This window comes from Engraulis encrasicolus, unplaced genomic scaffold, assembly GCF_034702125.1.
Source record: "Engraulis encrasicolus isolate BLACKSEA-1 unplaced genomic scaffold, IST_EnEncr_1.0 scaffold_33_np1212, whole genome shotgun sequence".
Lineage (NCBI taxonomy): Eukaryota > Metazoa > Chordata > Actinopteri > Clupeiformes > Engraulidae > Engraulis > Engraulis encrasicolus.
The window spans coordinates 1-18,653 of record NW_026945632.1 but is presented as its reverse complement, the minus strand read 5'-3'; the positions used below and the strand labels follow the sequence as shown (position 1 = coordinate 18,653).

General features: G+C 39.3%; 1 protein-coding gene across 1 annotated transcript; it reads left to right on the top strand.

Annotated features, from left to right (window-relative positions):
* The first annotated feature begins 306 nt into the window (after positions 1 to 306).
* On the top strand, positions 307 to 6,627 carry LOC134443530 (uncharacterized). Its single transcript, XM_063193292.1, has 4 exons — positions 307 to 677; positions 1,333 to 1,485; positions 2,801 to 2,893; positions 6,269 to 6,627. Exons 1-4 carry the CDS (start codon positions 354 to 356, stop codon positions 6,563 to 6,565), a joined length of 867 nt encoding a protein of 288 aa, XP_063049362.1. The 5' UTR covers positions 307 to 353; the 3' UTR covers positions 6,566 to 6,627.
* The last annotated feature ends 12,026 nt before the right edge of the window (positions 6,628 to 18,653 follow it).

Sequence of the window (18,653 nt, the reverse complement as noted above, 5' to 3'; positions counted from 1 at the left end):
AGAGATACTGCCCATCATCTCTCCGACGAGAAGTTCTCAGTGGCCAGAGACGTTCGAAATCCCTAAATTTTCAGTGGATGTGGAGTATAGACTCCGGCAAGGTAACTTACTACATTTGAAGGATGGATCCCATCTCAAAGTAACAAAAGAACTGAAACACGAAATCCTCCAAACACTGGCTGAGACCATATACACATTTAAAGCCTACCCACAAAAAGAGGATTGTGCAGCTGTTGCCAAATCCTTGGTGCAAACACATCCATGCCTACAAGAAAAAGGGGTCATCTGGCTGGGAAGGATGGAAGAACAGCATCTACTTTAAAATAGGTAATTACAGAACCAAACTGCGCAAGATGGGTCGACTTGATGTCAGTGTCAATGGTGGAAAACGTGGAAGACATACCCCAGATGGTGACCATCCCAGCAAAGACCTCAAGAGGCCAAAAAAAGGGGAACTGAATTTCCTTCCTGATTACCCAGAAGGCATGGCAGGCCATAACCTGGAAGGAGCTCGCCAGTTGCTGGTCCAGGAGATGATGAAAGCAAAACCGGATGCATTGCTTGTGAAGAAGGAGATGGATGTGACCTTTGCTCTTCGCAGACAGGAGGTGGTCAACGAAAAACCTGCCATTAACCTGATGTTACAGAGATGGCCAGCTCTTTTCACAGAAAGTCAGGTTAGTAAGAGTGTTTTTAATACTTGAAATATTATTGCATTTTTTAATTGTAATGCTGATGACTGATCATTAAAAAAACTATGTACCATTGGCACCACTTAAAGGGTAAGTTCAGCCAATTTCATGAAACGGTTGTATTGCTTGATGATGACTTTTTTTTTTTTGCTCAACTGTTTGAAATTCTAGCCATAATAATGGGGGTCAGATGTTTGTGTACATTTTTTTAACGGTCTTAAATTCAATATTATCCATCTAAAAAGTTTTGCAAAACCAGCAGTAACATTACATTATGGAAACAGCTTTTGATGTAATATTTGGGGTATGATGAGACACATTTCTTAAGATTTAAGCATCTGACCACCCCATTAGAATGGCTATGATCTCAGAAACGGCTGAGCAAAAATGTCTGTGCCATCGGGTACTGACAATTCATGTAAGCAACACAACTGCATGATGAAGTAAGCTGAACTTGCCCTTTTATTTGAAAAAAATGTCTCAAAGGTGCAGCTTTTCATCCCCCATGTGATACACATATCTGCATACAAGCTATAGCCATATTACAATACATTTGCATAATTGTTGTGATCATATCAGATAAGAAAAATGACATGTAAGTACAACTTGACAGTGGTTGTGGATATTTTATTTCTTTCAGGTGTACCAAGAGTTTGGCAGAGTGGTGGGGACAAATCTCAGAGAAAGCTTCTTTGGTTCGCTGGACAGCTATTCTGCAAGCCTGGTCGAGCTCTTCAGGAAGAAGAAAGGCCTCACTGGTCAGCTTTTGGCTGCGCTTTTACACCAAACAAAGGTGAGTTAATTTGTCATGTGTACATTTTGTCCTGTGCATGTCTATTGCTTCCCTCTTCATGTCTATTCTGCCATTTTCTTCTTTTGTCTCTGTGATGTCCTCTGTACTTTTTTTATTCTATGTTTTCTCTTTGTCCTTACCATTAATCTCATGCCTCATTTTCTAGTCTTTTGTCCTGTTCTCTTTTCTGAAATGCAACATTTATTCTCTGTTGAACTACTTCATTTTGATTGTTGTCGAGTAATTGACAGGTATTTCTAAAATGTGTTTCCCAAATGTGAGTATCCTTGTTTTGTATTGTGTGTCTACTGTCTTGCAGACCTCTGAGCCAACAGACAACCGATGCCTATGTCTTCCGGGACTGCCCATCATCTTGGGGATGATCCTTCGGAGTTCTTCAAGACTTACTGCGCAAGTGAAGTGAAGCTAAGCTTGTTGACATAACCGTTAGAACACACCCACAACCCAAGTGATGGTCATTCGATTACACTGCATTTTCCTTCGGGAAGCGTAGCCTTTGTGTAATCGAATGACCATCACTTGGGTTGTGGGTGTGTTCTGACTGTTACGTCAACAAGCTTAGCTTCACTTCACTTGTGCAGTAAGTCTTGAAGAACTCCGAAGGATCATCCCCCAAGATGATGGGCAGTGCCCGAAGACATAGGCATCGGATGTCTGTTGGCTCAGAGGTCTGCAAGACAGTAGACACACAATACAAAACAAGGATACTCACATTTGGGAAACACATTTTAGAAATACCGGTCAATTGCTCGACAACAATCAAAATGAAGTAGTTCAACAGAGAATAATGTTGCATTTCAGAAAAGAGAACAGGACAAAAGATTAGAAAATGAGGCATGAGATTAATGGTGAGGACAAAGAAAAAAAGAATTTAAAAAAGTACAGAGGACATCACAGAGACGAAAGAAGAAAATGGCAGAATAGACATGAAGAGGGAAGCAATAGACATGCACAGGACAAGATGATGAAATATGTCAAGTGTACATCTTGTCCTGTGTGTGTGTCTTGCTTCTCTCTTCATGTCCATTCGGTCATTTTCGTTTTTCATCCCCTCGTGATGTCCTCTGTACTTTTTTGTTATTCATTTTTGTTATTCTCTTTGCTTGTTCTTCCCATTAATATCATGCCTCATTTTATCTTTTGTCCTGTCCTCTTATAGGTATTTTCTGAAATGCAACATTATTCTCTTAACAACTTCATTTTGATAGGTGTCGAGATATTGACAGGAATTTCTAAAATGTGTTTTCTAAATGTAAGTATCCTTGTTTTGTATTGTGTGTCTACTGTCTTGCAGTCCTCTGAGCCAACAGACATCCGATGCCTATGTCTTCGGGGACTGCCCATCATCTTGGGGGATGATCCTTCGGAGTTCTTCAAGACTTCCTGCGTAAGTGAAGTGAAGCTAAGCTTGTTGATATAACATATCAGAACACACCCAAAACCCCAAGTAGTGGTCATTCGATTACACTAGTCTTTTGCTACACACACTCAAGGTGTCCCTCACGCAACTCCAACCATACTTTTCTGTAGGCCTGTATCTTCATTAAAACTAAAACTAGAGATGTCCAAATCTGCTTTTAAATTCTTTCAGATTCACACTTTTGAAAAGAGGGTGTGACACCCACACTTTAGACTGTCTCATCTCCACAACCACACAGACATGAAAACAGGTCAGGGGTGAGAATCGTGTGCCATCCAATCAATCACTAGTCAGTGTTTCCCATACATTGAGGAAACTATGGCGGCCCGCCATAGTTTAAATTTGGCCGCCATAGTTTACGAAAATGTAAAAAAAAAAAAAAAAAATTTTTTTTTTTTTTTTCCAACGATATCCGTTTTTGTTAAAAACGATTTGAATTACGATTTTGAATTTCCTTCGCATTTTCCTCCTGGAGTAAATACATCCTATAGACTCTGTATTGGTTAGATAAGTAGTCCCACGGTAACACAGAATGAGGGGAAAGCATTAGGAAGTGACCGTAAGGGTATTACAGTTGATTCATGTGTGCACACGTGTAACATCGGGTGAGTAACAGAACATGTGCGCAACGATGCGTTATGACACGCCGATATGCGAGGATCTTCGTCCAAATCGCTAGTCGCATGCATCATCGCTAACTGTGTTTACATCGCGTGCCGCGTGTAAGGGAAATGTTAGTTGTTGACATGTATGGAATTCACTTCAATTTGTGCTGTTTCTTGCTTCAGTTGTGGACAAAACGATTGGCCAAACTCACAATAGAAAGCCTTTGCTGTGCTACTGGCCCAGAGAGCTGAAAAAAAAAAAACCTTCATAGAAGAAGTCACACTTAACAGGGGTGTTAACCAATCCAATGAGTTCTCTCTCTCTCTCTCTCTCTCTCTCTCTCTCTCTCTCTCTCTCTCTCTCTCTCTCTCTCTCTCTCTCTCTCTCTCTCTCTCTCTCATAGTAGCCTACTATTTACCCATAACAAATGGTGACTTTCTGAGCCCTTTTTAATTTGTAGCCTATATCACTGAAGGCATGATAATGCTTCATCATATTTTAGAAATAGGGCCTATGTGCCTTTTATATACCACATGTTTATCATTTTGAAATTGTTTCAGTTGTTTATGACTTGTGTATGACTGAAATTATCTCTGCATACTATCAGTGCTGCATTGCTTTGTAAAGATAGGCTATTCAACACACTTTAAAAACACACTGAAAAGATACGGCCATAGTAGCCTACTGAAAACATTTTGTTCATAATAAATAATGGTGATTAATAAATGGTGGTCTTAAATTTTCATACTGACATCCTTGGATTTGACTTGGTAGATCACGGCAGACCATCAACTTCAAAAGTAGATCTTGGTTAAAAAAAGGTTGGGCACCCCTGCTATAGAGAGAACCACAAGTGCTTGAAAGACAGGGATCAAAAGCCTAGTCAAGTTGTTGTAGTTTACTTGGGTTTGGGAGCAATATAAAAAACCTTCAGAGAAGGGACAGTTGGGATGAGTTTACACTCCCTAGGCTTTGTTTTACAGTTGTAATGAGTTTGGTGACAGACCTTCATTGACACAGCAGAGGAGACATCGGGCTGCAGATAGAAATTAATGTGTAATGAATGTGAATATAGACATAAATGTGTAATATGTTGTTCAGCCCTTTTAATGGGAGGAATTTGGAAAAAACTGGCCCTGTGACCAGCACCCCTCATGTAGAATGTGTACGCCTACAGATATGTGTGGGGGAAAAGGCATAGCCTACCCTCTAAGACCCTTTTTGTCTATGCGTTAACAATTTCACAGTGCTCTTAAATTCTTATCTCTGCTCCTATTTTGTTTTATTATTGTTTCCCAGACCCCTGCATGAGGGACGAATGAAACTGTGTTGTAAACAGAAATTATTTACTGTACTGCATTTTTTGACAATGACAATGTACTACTATTATACAAGTCATGGGTAAAATCTTATGTAGCCTTATTTCTCAAAATATAAATGGCTGAAATATAGGCCCAGGCCTACAGTTTCTCCATGCGCCAATTGTAGTCATTGTTTTGCCGTTTTGCATTTACGCTGCAAGAATACCCCCCCCCCCCCCCCAAAAAAAAAGGCCCGTGTGAGAAGACCCCCACCCCCCCCCCCCCCCCCCACCCGACAAAATAAACCCCGGCTGCCCCCATAGTTTCCAAAATTTCTGTGGGAAACACTGCTAGTTCAATGCCAATTCAATGTGCTACAAACATGCAGCATCATGACAGCGTGCACACAGCGCAGTGAAGATCTTTAAACACATTTTTTTTTATACAGATATTAAATTTTGAGAGCAAGAGGCTGGAAGCACTTCAATCATTTGGAGCCATTTGACCATGACAATAACACTGCTTTACACTTGCTTGCACTAACATGGCATGGCTTGCTAAGGGCAGGTAAACTGTAGCCTAAGATACGTCCTGCCAACAGATCATTTGAAATTGAAACTGACAACCCACTAGTTTTCAAGCGATTTAATGGGCAGTAACACATACTTCAACCCAATATGTTTCTATCGACATGACAAAAATAAGGCATGCACTTTGTCCATTTTTTTTCTTTTGATGTGCGTGACTTCGAGAGAGCATCCAGTGGCTAACATCCACACATGATTCCACCAACTAATCGAAATGCTTTCGTCCTCATTTGTACTAAAAGGAATAGAGTACCAGTATCATAATCTCAATATGTAATTGTGCACCTACAATGAATTTACAGTGAGGTTGTCAGCGAACTTGATGTTGGATCAGTTAAGCTGCTACTTTATAAGGAGTGATGTACCTTCCATAAAGACAGCACATTTCAGGATTTGGATGGGATAAATGGTCAGGCACTGCTCTCTTCAAATTGTCTGGGAATCGTATCTGACAAAATGTGTTCAGGTGTGATGCCAAGACTTGACATTCTTTCAAATGACATTAAAAGGTGCCTGTATGCGAGATATCAAGCAAATTGAAGAGGGTCACCCGGGGAGATTCTAGGGAATTCTTTGAATTGACATGGATGGACACTTTTTCTGATTTTTCAATGTAAAAAAAGAAAAACAAACAAACATCATAATCAAATGAAATTGCTTAAATGTTACATATTTGGCTTGGCTGTACAGAAGAAAACTCTTAAGGCCTGGTAAATCCTGTATGAGCAGTGTATCTTTAATATCTTTTGGTTAAAGCATCTAAAGGCATTTTATTGTGGACAGCATGTTATCTAATTACCATGATTCTCTCCTTGTCATTTTCTTTCTCTCTTTCTTTCTTTTCTTAGGATGCAGCTGACACAGCATACAGTCAGATTCCAGTGGGAATCCTCATTCAGGATGAAACCTCACCGCTGAACCCATCTAGAGTAGGAATTATCCTAGAAGGGAATGTGGCGATGGATGGGCTGCCCAACCTCCCTCAGGCATTCTGTGTCCTTTTCGGACTGATTTATGCCTTGCATCTGGACTATCCCAAGTGCATGAAGCACACTTTTAATTTTGTGCAGCAGGTGATGTTGAAATTAGGTAAGAGTCAACTGTCACCCAAAATCCAAACTCTGAAAAACCAGCTGGCGGAGTAAAAAAGGGTGTTACCTAGGTAGGTTCTATGCATATCTCAATGATATAGTATCGATATCCTCATTCTACACAAGATCTTTACAGTAAGAATTACAATGACTATTTACAAAAAATATCTTTGGTTGTTTTAATACAAAACCGAGGTTTTTATTTACAGGAAATTGTTTCTGTTTTTTGTTATTCTACAGGTGCTGCTCATATAATTAGAATAACATGTAAAAGTTGTTTTATTTCCACAATTTCATCAATAATGTTAAACGTTCATTCATTATAGAGACATGAGCCACATTGAAACTATTCCCACAATTCATTATTTAATTTTTGCACATGTTGGTCTTCCAGCCCAAAAAACTCAAATTTGATTTCATTTCAATGTTCAAGTTATGGTTTGGAATCTCTTTGTCATAATTACTGACATGATTCATTTGCATTGAAATCTATTTGCCATAATTACTGCCATGATGCATTTGCATTGAAAAGACATTCCTAACCAAAACTTGAACATTAAAATGTAGCTTAGAAAGTACAAAACTGTGGGAATAGTTTCAGATGAAGCTCATGTATCTATAATGAATGAACATTTAACATTCTTGATAAATTGTGGAAATGGAACAACCTTTTCATGATATTGTTATTATATGGGCAGCACCTGTACACATCTCGTTTTGAACAAAACTTAAATTCAGACTCTGAAAAACCTGTTTGCAGGGTAAAAATGGTTTCAGCCAGTTATGTTCTTTGCATTGTGTGCTGAAAGTTATTATTGCCACAGTTTTGTGTGTGTGTGTATATACATATTTCAGTGAAATGAGCAGTGTCCACTCCAATGAACAAAAGTGGATTCTTTTTTGTTTTGTGTGTTTTTTTTCTTTCCTTAACCAAAATTCACTGAAAAACCAGATTAAGAAAGCATAATAAAAAAAAGATGTTTGGTTGGTTTAATACAAAACCGATAGGTTTTTATTTACAGGAAATTGTTTCAGTTTTTTGTTACTCTACAGGTGCTGCTCATATAATTAGAATAACATGTAAAAGTTGTTTTATTTCCACAATTTCATCAAGAATTTTAAATGTTCATTCATTATAGAGACATGAGCCACATCTGAAACTATTCCCACAATTCATTATTTAATTTTTGCACATGTTGGTCTTCCAGCCCAAAAATACTCAAATATGAACTCGACTCAAAACCTCAAACATTTCAATGTTCAAGTTATGGTTAGGAATCTATTTGCCATAATTACTGACCTGATGCATTTGCATTGAAATCTATTTGCCATAATTACTGCCATGATGCATATGCATTGAAAAGACATTCCTAACCAAAACTTGAACATTAAAATGTAGTTTAGAAAGTACTAACTGTGGAAATAGTTTCAGATGTGGCTCATGTATCTATAATGAATGAACATTTAACATTCTTGATAAAATTGTGGAAATAAAACAACTTGTACATGATATTCTTATTATATGGGCAGTAACTGTACATATCTCGTTTTGAACAAAACTTAAATTTCAGACTCTGAAAAACTTGTTTGCAGAGTAAAAATGGTTTCAGCCATTTAAGTTCTTTGCATTGTGTGCTGAACATTATTATTGACACAGTTTGTGTGTGTGTGTGTATATATACATATTTCAGTGAAATGAGCAGTGTCCTCCATTGAACAAAAGTGGATTCTTTTTTTGTTGTATTTTTTATTTTTTTATGTTTTCCTGAACCAAAATTCACTGAAAAACCAGTTGCCAAGCTTGTCTTTTATTTTGCTCAAAATATAACAATAAAACATGTTTTGATATTTGAATATTCTGTTGTTCTTCTACTTATCTAGCTAATTGGTTACAATTTTGTGAATGTAACTTCATATTTCATGTGAAATAACTATACGAAACATGTGATATTACAGAAGACTTTCAGTTTGATCAACTTAAAATTTAGTACATTTAACTGCAAAATTTAAATAAAATAATTATTCATAAAGGTTAATCTTACGAATGATGGTAAGTTTAATCGACTGGGAATTTAGTACATTAAACTGGGAATTTTGCATACAATAACTACAGATAACAGTTACTACTGTGGAAGATGGTAGGTTTAATCAATTTGGACTTAAGTACATTTAACTTAAACTTTTACATATAATGAGTGTAAGTTTAATCATTAATAATTACTTAGTTTTTCTAGGGCAACCACTTTTCTGGTTTTTTGTAAGTAAACTCAACTTATAAGGTTTTACAGTGCATTGTTAATTTCGTCAACCATGACTATGACTAAAATATTTCGTCAATGCCCTTTTTTGATTTTCGTCATTTAGACTAAGACTAAGACTAAATTGGGAAGGCAATGACAAAAATATGACTAAGACTAAAATTGATTTTCGTCATTGTGACTAAGACTAAGACTACATGTTAAAAAAACTGACGAAATTACAGTTTTTTTCAATTGCTAACAAGCACTTACCCATACTATCTGTACTTTTTCTAAACTCTTAACACAGACTACCACCTACCAAACACAATTGGCCAAACAGTTAATTTTCTTCTCAAAAGCACACACTGTTAAATATACACAAAGTACTCATTTCAAAATAGAACACATCATTTTCTGTACACACTCACTTTACCAAAACACTAGAAACATGGCTCAAAATGAAGCACGTCTGTCAAACAATAACACTTGTTTTCATTTCACAAGATACATTGAGTCAATCAAATTACACAAGACTTCAAAACACTGGCTATTGTCAACATTAGAGAAGCTTCATAGACTTTCACGTTTCAGTTTTACAGGTAGCCTAGTGCATGCATTCAAATCATGCAATTCACTGTTTGCACTAAATTTCCAAAGGCAACAGGACTCTGACCTCATGTGTTGTTGGCATTCATAATGATTCCAGTACGAAGCATTTTTTACTGTTGACTACAGGAGGTACAGTAGAAATACTGTTTATAGCATGATAGAACATACACAGTTTTGCAATGTTACTTACAGTGAACAAAATATCATGAAACAAATACATTAAAAAGCTCAAACAAGACGGTTGCATAGGGCACCAAATGTCTTGGGAGGATGAAGCCTGAAAGTCCCACAGAATTAGAATGTCACACAAAATCCATAAAAAATTACAGTGAACCTTACACTGACAATGTTGTCAATGGTATTCATGGCCACTCAGTATGCAGGTTCTACAGTAGATCTTAGATAAAATTGAAGACACTGTTTACAGATGCGAATTTTGAAAATCCACAAAAGGAACGGGGTGCTTCCCAAGGGCAAATGGACTACAATCGGCCCTGAAATTCTTGAATCTATTACACCTTTTCATGTATTTCCAAATCATGACTTCATGGACAGCATTGATTTCAGACATTTACTGTATTTACAGTCATTTATACCAATTTCAGCAGATGTGTTGAGAGAGTGATATATACAATTTCTAAACATGATTCATTATGAAGATTTTGTTAGGCCTATAGACATTCTTCTCATAAACAAACAGTTCTTTCCAACTGTTACAAAAGCATTTTCATTCTGTGATTGTGAGACAACTTTTTACTGTAAAAACTGTCAACAGAACCGACCAACTAAAATTTGAGGTTTTCTCCTACTTTTATCAATAATCTGTTTACTGTACTCTTGCTAATGTCATGCAAAGGCATATTTACTTACAGTAAATAAGGATTTGGATGTTGTATTTCCAGTTTTGACACACTGTGTGAAAGCACTTGAAAATAAGCCATAAAAGATACATTGTTTTGTAGCTGTGGTTATCCTGTGTGTAAAGCAAATGTTAGCATTATAGAAATGCATTCATTGACTGTTAATTGTGCGAAAAAGGCATTTAATGTGTCAACTGCATGGCCATGGAAAGCCCTTGGTGTGTTAACTGTGCTAAGAGTTTTGCAAATGTCGCTGAGGATTGGACAAAAGCTTGTTAGCAATTAAAAAAAACTGTAACACTGGTGTTAAATAAAATAGAGAAAAAGAGAACCAGTGTGTGAAGAAGTTTCATTCTGCACAGTGTGATATATGTTGAAAAGAGAAGCAGTGTGCGGAGAAGTTTTTTTCTGTACAGTCAATGATATATGTTAAAAAGAGAAGCAGTGTGTGGAGAAGTTCTATTATGTACAGTGTTGACTAAAATGACTAAAAATTGACTAAGACTAAAATTGATTTTCGTCATTTAGACAAAGACTAAGACTAAATTGGGAAGGCAATGACTAAAATATGACTAAGACTAAAATTGATTTTCGTCATTGTGACTAAGACTACGACTAAATTAAAAAAAGCTGACAAAATTAACACTGTTTCATACTCAACAGCTCAGTGTACCAAATATGTACAGAGACAGTGTATATGACAGACAATATAGTATATACTGACTGTATACTGTGTGAAATACAGTAATGTACAAGTGATGGGATTGCTACTTTACAGAATTACTAGAATTCTGAGAGCATGTGGCAGAGAACAACTGTGTGTTCACACCTGAGCAGGAGACCCACATTCTGAATATGGTGATGGCTAACAATAAGGCTGCAGGAAATTCCCTAGGCCTAATAGAACATGGCAGAACCTTTGCAAATATAAATAATGTGAGCATCTCTGCAATATCACGGCTAGTTGAAAGAAACAAAATTCACATGAAGCAGGTCTTCAAGGTTCAGAACATATAAAACAACTATGTTGATATATGCAGGTAATCAACAATTAGTTTTGAATATGCTGTGGGAGTCTATACTGATATTGACCAGCCGGCATGTCAGGACTGGATACAAGGTGATACTTTCTCCGCTGTCTTGCACTTGAAGACATAGCATGTGATGTCAATGAAATGTTATTGTTGGATCCAGCAAGGCATATGGGTGTTCAGTAATTTCCTTTGTTAGACTTACATTTTGTTTCCTGGTATATTTGAATTACATATCAAAAACATATTTTTAGTTTGCTCTGGGGAACGTAAATAAACATCCATGACTGAAGTCTCATCCCCTGTGTTTTTATACCACAAGTATTCATGACAAAAGTGTGATCTACAATTGATTTGCATTGTGCAGAGAACAACAAAAGCTAAATGTGTGTATCATTTATACTGCATGTGTGTAGGTGCAGTGTGTGTGTGTTTATTATAAGAAAGTTTGTGTGAATGATTTGACACAAAAATGCACATTTTCCAAAAGTGTATAGCGTTTTTCAACCTTAGTTTGATTTTGCAACACATCTACAGTGCTTTGCTATATAGGTGTGAAGTTCTTGTAGTTGTGTGTAGAGTTTTGCAAAAGCAGCCAAAGTTGCGAAAATTGAGCTTTAGCAATCAGAAAAAACTGTATTGTCGGATCCAGCATGGCATATGGATGTTCAGTAATTTCCTTTGTTAGACTTACATTGTGTTTTCTTTTATATTTGAATTACATGTCAAAAACATATTTTTAGATTGCTCTGGGGAACGTAGATAAACATCCATGATTGAAGTCTCATCCCTTGTGTTTTTATATCACAAGTATTCATGACAAAAGTGTGATCTACAATTGATTTGCATTGTGCAAAGAACAACACAAGCTAAATGTGTGTATCATTTATACTGTATGTGTGTAGTTGCAGTGTGTGTGTGTCTTTTATAAGATAGTTTGTGTGAATGCTTTGACACAAAAATGCACATTTTCCAAAAGTGTATAGCGTTTTTCAACCTTAGTTTGATTTTGCAACACATCTACAGTGCTTTGCTATATAGGTGTGAAGTTCTTGTAGTTGTGTGTAGAGTTTTGCAAAAGCAGCCAAAGTTGCGAAAATTGAGCTTTAGCAATCAGAAAAAACTGTAAAGGGTTAAAGGCTTCTGCCCCTCTACCACCCCATTGCTCTCCAGCTCACAGGAGCTCACAATGTGTGTGTGTGTGTGTGTGTAGCTGTGTGTGTGTGTGTGTGTGTGTGTGTGTGTAGCTCTCTCTCTGTGTGTGTGTGTGTGTGTGTGTGTGTGTGTGTGTGTGTGTGTGTGTGTGTGTGTGTGTGTGTGTGTGTGTGTGTGTGTGTGTGTGTGTGTGTGTGTGTGTGTGCATGTGTAGCTGGGTGTGTGTGTGTGTGTGTGTGTGTGTGTGTGTGTGTGTGTGTGTGTGTGTGTGTGTGTGTGTGTGTGTGTGTGTGTGTGTGTGTGTGTGTGTGTGTGTGCGTGTGTAGCTGTGTGAGCATGTGTAGCTGTGTGTGTGTGTGTGTGTGTGTGTGTGTGCGTGTGTGTAGCATGTGTAGCTCTGTGTGTGTGTGTGTGTGTGTGTGTGTGTGTGTGTGTGTGTGTGTGTGTGTGTGTGTGTGTGTGTGTGTGTGTGTGTGTGTGTGTGTGTGTGTGTGTGTGTGTGTGTGTGTGTACATGTGTACATGTGTGTGTGTGTGTGTAGCTGTGTGTGTGTGTGTGTGTGTGTGTGTGTGTGTGTGTGTGTTTTTATACACTGTGTGTGAATTCCAAAATGCTACCTTGCGTCCCCCACTTGTGCTTGTGGCCTCGCCCTGCCTCCTGGCCCCTCCTCCGTGGAGAAAACAATAACGTTTCCCAGCTGTCAGCCTAGCTACAACAATTTTTGGGGGACTATTCTTCATTCACCAAACAGTTTCCAAATGAGAAAATGACTTTCATTTTAGCTTTTGCGAGATATTGAAATATAATGCTGTTGTCAGTGATGTCATCATGACATATTACTTCCTGGTACGAGGCCACACGCACAAGTGGAGGACGCAAGGTCGCATATTGGAACGCAGCCAGAGACTGGTGCTCTACCGCATGCAAAATTCACATGAAATTCGCATGGCAACCCGTTCATGCACTAAAAGTGCACGGGCACACGCAGGGAAGCCGACAAGGGGGGACAAACAGGTCACTTATCCCGGGCCCAGGGAGAGAGGGGGCCCAAAATTAGGTCCTCATTGCATTTTATGTATTGGGTGGGGGGCCCTTTCAGATGACTTTGTCCTGGGCCCGGCCAAAGCTGTCAGCGGCCCTGCGCACATGTATCCTGCAGTCAGCATGAGCCCGACCTTGGTAGCCTACTTGTCACCTAGTGGGCCTCCCTCGTCCCCTTGAAATATTTGCCATTTGCACATACAGGCCACTAACAGTAGAGAGTTTGTTCACCTCAATACATCGATCTGTCTCGTTCAGTTGACCTCTCGTGACACTTGTGAACAAACAGTGCATGGTTGAAAACACTGTTCGCTTTCAGCTGCGCATATTGCATTTATTTAGTGTGTCTCATATTAGGCCCTAAGGTATTTTTTCCCTAGATGTTAAATGTTCAATGTTGGGGGGGCGGTTGTGGCGCAGCGCGCTAAGCCCCCCACATTTGGACTTACATGCCCACGGGGACCCCGGTTCGAGTCCGGCCGGGGTCATTTCCAGATCCCACCCCATTTCTCAGTCCCATTCGCTTCCTGTCACCATCTCAGACTGTCCTATCAAATAAAGGCATAAAAGCCCCTAAAAAAAAAGTTCAATGTTAACATGTTAACATGTTATTTATTACATCATCCCTTTGTTGTTACTGGTTGGTATTGTTAATTGTCCTGTCTTGCATTTTAATGTCAATGTCAGTCATGTCTATGTCCTGGCATGGCCCCTAGAGAGAGAAATGTAATTTCAATTTCCTTGTATGACCTGTGCATACGAAGAAACTGACAATAACATCTGACTTGACTTGACTTTTCACATGTGTTGCTATTTAAACTTGTGAAATTAGAAAGTGGACAAATAATGTACATGTTGCAGGCAAGCATGTTTTTGAAACTGTGCCAATGTCAATGTACTGAAATGTAAACTTGAACTTAAGTAGGCCTACGGTTTGTCCACAACAGTCCCTTACCCCACTGCACTGAGGGACTCTGAGAAGGGTCAGAGAAGCTGACAAGGGGGGGGGGGGGGGGTGGTGAGTTCCCAGGTAGCAAAGTTTTTCTGGCCCATTGTTGGCCCGATCCTTTTTTCGCGAGTGCTGACAGTCGGCCCAATTCTGGCTTTGTCCGCGGCCCAATAATGGCCCTATTACCGTATGCCGACAGTGTTGGCTCAGTTACTGCATGAGACTGACAGTTATTTTCAGTGTCGGCCGAGTGTTGGCTCAGTTACTGCATGAAGTGACAGTTATTTTCAGTGTTCTATGAAGTGTTGGCTGAGTCACGGTAACCAGTGTTCCAGCCGAGCCGACACTCAGCCGACAGTGCCGACATTCAGCCAAAATCGGGCCGACTGTTCTTAACGGTTCTTGCTACCTGTGTTGTCCCTGGCCCAGAGTCATGGGGGGGGTTGGGGGGGGTAATTGGGTCCTCATTACATTGCATGTATTGGGTAGGGGGCCCTTTCAGATGACTTTGTACTGGGCCAGCCAAAGCTGTCAGCTGTGATCATGGTGCCACTCTCTGCCTGAACTCTTGTCACCTCTGCTGAGGTCATTGGTGACTCCAGCTCAAATATGCTGCAACCAGCTGATTTACAGGAAATCAGGAGGCTGCGTGCGTGACATCCCACGACCAGCGTTGTGTAAAGTAGAAGGATACATGGGTTCTAATTTTTTTTTTTATATCCCCTGGCTGCGCGAACCTAGCTGCACACAACTCAACCTCTGATTATTGGAAACCGCTGTCGGTTAAAACAATTAGCTCACGTGGTTGGCTGCCCGTGTCTTGCCCCTCCTCACAACATTGTGTTTACAAACACTGTGAATCCATGTATTGGTACAAAATAATGGAATAATAATTACAACACCAGTAGTTACATTGTATTATTATGTATTATGCACATTATATTGCTGCAACTATGTAATACCATACTACTAGGGTTGTAAATAATTACCCCCGCCAAGGAGGTAATGTTTTTGGTCGCGTTGGTTTGTCTGTCCGTTTGTCTGTCTGTTTGTTTGTTTGTCTGTCTGTCTCTCAGCAGCATAACTCAAAAGCTAATCAACGGAATTCAACGAAACTTTGTGGGTTAGTTAATAATGACCCAAGGAACAAGTGATTAAATGCTGGTGGTGATCCGGATCACGAACCGGAACCAGGACTTTTTTAAAGATTCTTCACCATGCAGACACCTCCTAGTGACCAGAAATTGAATTGCGGGAACACCACAAGACAAGGCAGAAAGACTTAGGGTGTAAAATAGTCAAATGTATCAAGCAGCTTCCTTGACGGAGGTCTGCGCTCTCTGAGTGATTCTAGTTTGCATTTGTACATTTTTGTACATTTGTACATTTGTACATTTTTGTTCTACATTTTCAAGATTCCCTTTGGTCCAAAGGGGAATTTGTGACAGACATCCACATAACTGACACATAACATATCAAATATGTTATGTTAAAAAAAAGAAATAATAAAATTACAAAAATGCATTAAAAGAGCTAATACTGTAATTTCATAGTTACCGCTCTATGTATGTTACCTGGATGGTCATCACAAGTTGCTTGACAAAAAACAATTTACATCACAAGGTAAATATTGAGTACCCTGAATATCTAATGTCAATATATCCAATAACAATTGCATAAAATCGGCTCACAGTTTTAATAATGACTTTTTTATAGCAGTTGAATAGCAATATCATGTATATAGATTGTTTTGAAAAGAATCAGTGATACACATCACATTTTCATTCTGTGTCTTTAAATGTGTCAAATACTGACAGGATACACACCTACTACCACCAGCATCAGAACCATGCTGTGTGTGTGTGTGTGTGTGTGTGTGTGTGTGTGTGTGTGTGTGTGTGTGTGTGTGTGTGTGTGTGTGTGTGTGTGTGTGTGTGTGTGTGTGTGTGTGTGTGTGTGTGTGTGTGTGTGTGGTTAGGGGGTGGCGCTGGGTGCCGTCCTCCTTGCATTATAAAACCAGTAGTCTCCTCTCTCCCTCTCCCACCTGCCCCTCAGAGGACCAGACTGAGCCGCAGCTCCAGAGGGCCAGCTTCACACCACACTGTAAGTCTCCCAATGCAATTCTATGACATTATACAGACATTGTTGTAGACATTAGCCTGAAATTGTTAACTTAGAAGTGTGTGTGTGTGTGTGTGTGTGTGTGTGTGTGTGTGTGTGTGTGTGTGTGTGTGTGTGTGTGTGTGTGTGTGTGTGTGTGTGTGTGTGTGTGTGTGTGTGTGTGTGTGTGTGTGTGTGTGTGTGTGTGTGTGTGTGCGCGTGTGTGTGTTTGTGTGTCAAGTCATGTGTACTTTATTGTCAATAATCTATATAACAGGGTTAGCACAGACATTTGAAATTGTGTGTTTGTGTGTGTGTGTGTGTGTGCGTGTGTGTGTGTGTGTGTGTGTGTGTGTGTGTGTGTGTGTTGTGTGTGTGTGTGTGTGTGTGTGTGTGTGTGTGTGTGTGTGTGTGTGTGTGTGTGTGTGTGTGTGTTGTGTAGTCTACTTTTGTTGTGGGGGGTATACCGCATATTTGAGCATTTTATTAAGTGGGTATACTGGGTATATATTTATGCTATTCTACATCAGTGGTTCCCAACCAGGGGTACGTGTACCACTAGGGGTACGTGAGCACACTGCAGGGGGTACTTGGAAAAATGTAATTTTAACAAATGTATGGAGCTTAGTTACATTGGAATAGAGAAAGCGATATAGAATGTGACTTAGGGGGTACTCATGGCACAACGAAAAGGCATAGGGGGTACACAAGACAAAAAAGGTTGGGAAACACTGCTCTAAATAATGGATCAATCAATATTAAATGGGTATACTGAAATCCCTGAAATGTGTGTGTGTGTGTGTGTGTGTGTGTGTGTGTGTGTGTGTGTGTGTGTGTGTGTGTGTGTGTGTGTGTGTGTGTGTGTGTGTGTGTGTGTGTGTGTGTGTGTGTGTGTGTGTGTGTGTGTGTGTGTGTGTGGTTAGGAAGTGGCACGGGGCACTTTTCGTCTCGTGTTATAACTCCCACCTCAGAAGACCAGACTGAGCCGCAGCTCCAGAGGACCAGCTTCACACCACACTGTAAGTCACCCAATGCAATTAAAAGAAAAAAAAAAACATGTTTAAGATAGTTGCTGATCAACAACATTTTTAATTTAGTTGTTGATGTTCATGAGATATGAAAAGACTTTATATGAAAATGCACAAATCGGCATACATGGTTGTACTCTGTATAGTGTATTCTCCAACTTATTCCACTACTGTTCAAAGCGTTTTACAACACCCCATGTACTTTAAATAACATATCCATTAATCATTGACGGCTATCAACAATTGCTACAACTAATTCTCGAATGCAGTGGTTTCCAAACATTTTTTTTAATGATGGAACCCCCTTTTGGAGTGCAGAAGACTTTCAGGACCCAATATTTTTGTCCCTTAATATTGCTTGATTGTAATCCCATAGATTGAGGGTCTAATGCAAACTGCCCCTTCTCTCTGCGACCTCTGGGATGTAACCCTGCGCCTGACTTCCTGTCCTTCCAGTCTGTTAGTCCCCCTGCTGGCCATGCAAGGTTGTGTTCAAATCAGATGACAACTATGAATAGTTTATTTTTATATACTGTATTCCGACCATCGTACTAAAGACATTACCAGGCCTTACATTTACTAGAGGATATTTAGCCCTTACTTGTTCACACCCTCATACAAAGGAGGTTATAGGCAATGTCGATTAAAAATCAGAATGCTTTGATGGAATGGAACTACTGGAACTGGAACTGATCTATTGGAAATACACATACACATACACCGAAACATATTCTGCTATAAGCAATTAAAATGAATAGAATATTATAGGCAAAAGTTACCTTGAGTAACAGACATGCTAATTCAGGGGTTCCCAAACTTTTCCCCCTGTGCACCCCCTCTTACATTTCAATGTGGTTCGCGCACTCTCTGAGCGAATATTTTGGTGTGCTGATTGCCCCGCAAGTATGGATTCACTGCTCATTCACTGTATATTAAGCACAGTCGTTTTTGGGGAGTCCTCTTTTCCAATAGTCTTGGAATCAAACTACACTTCAGATTGACCCTTCCAGCATACAATGCACCATACAATTAAAACCTACTTAATGTTATATTGCATTATATTTTAAACCAACCGCCACAGTGAAAACGAATGGTATTACATCCCAAAACGTTATTAGCTCCCCTCGGG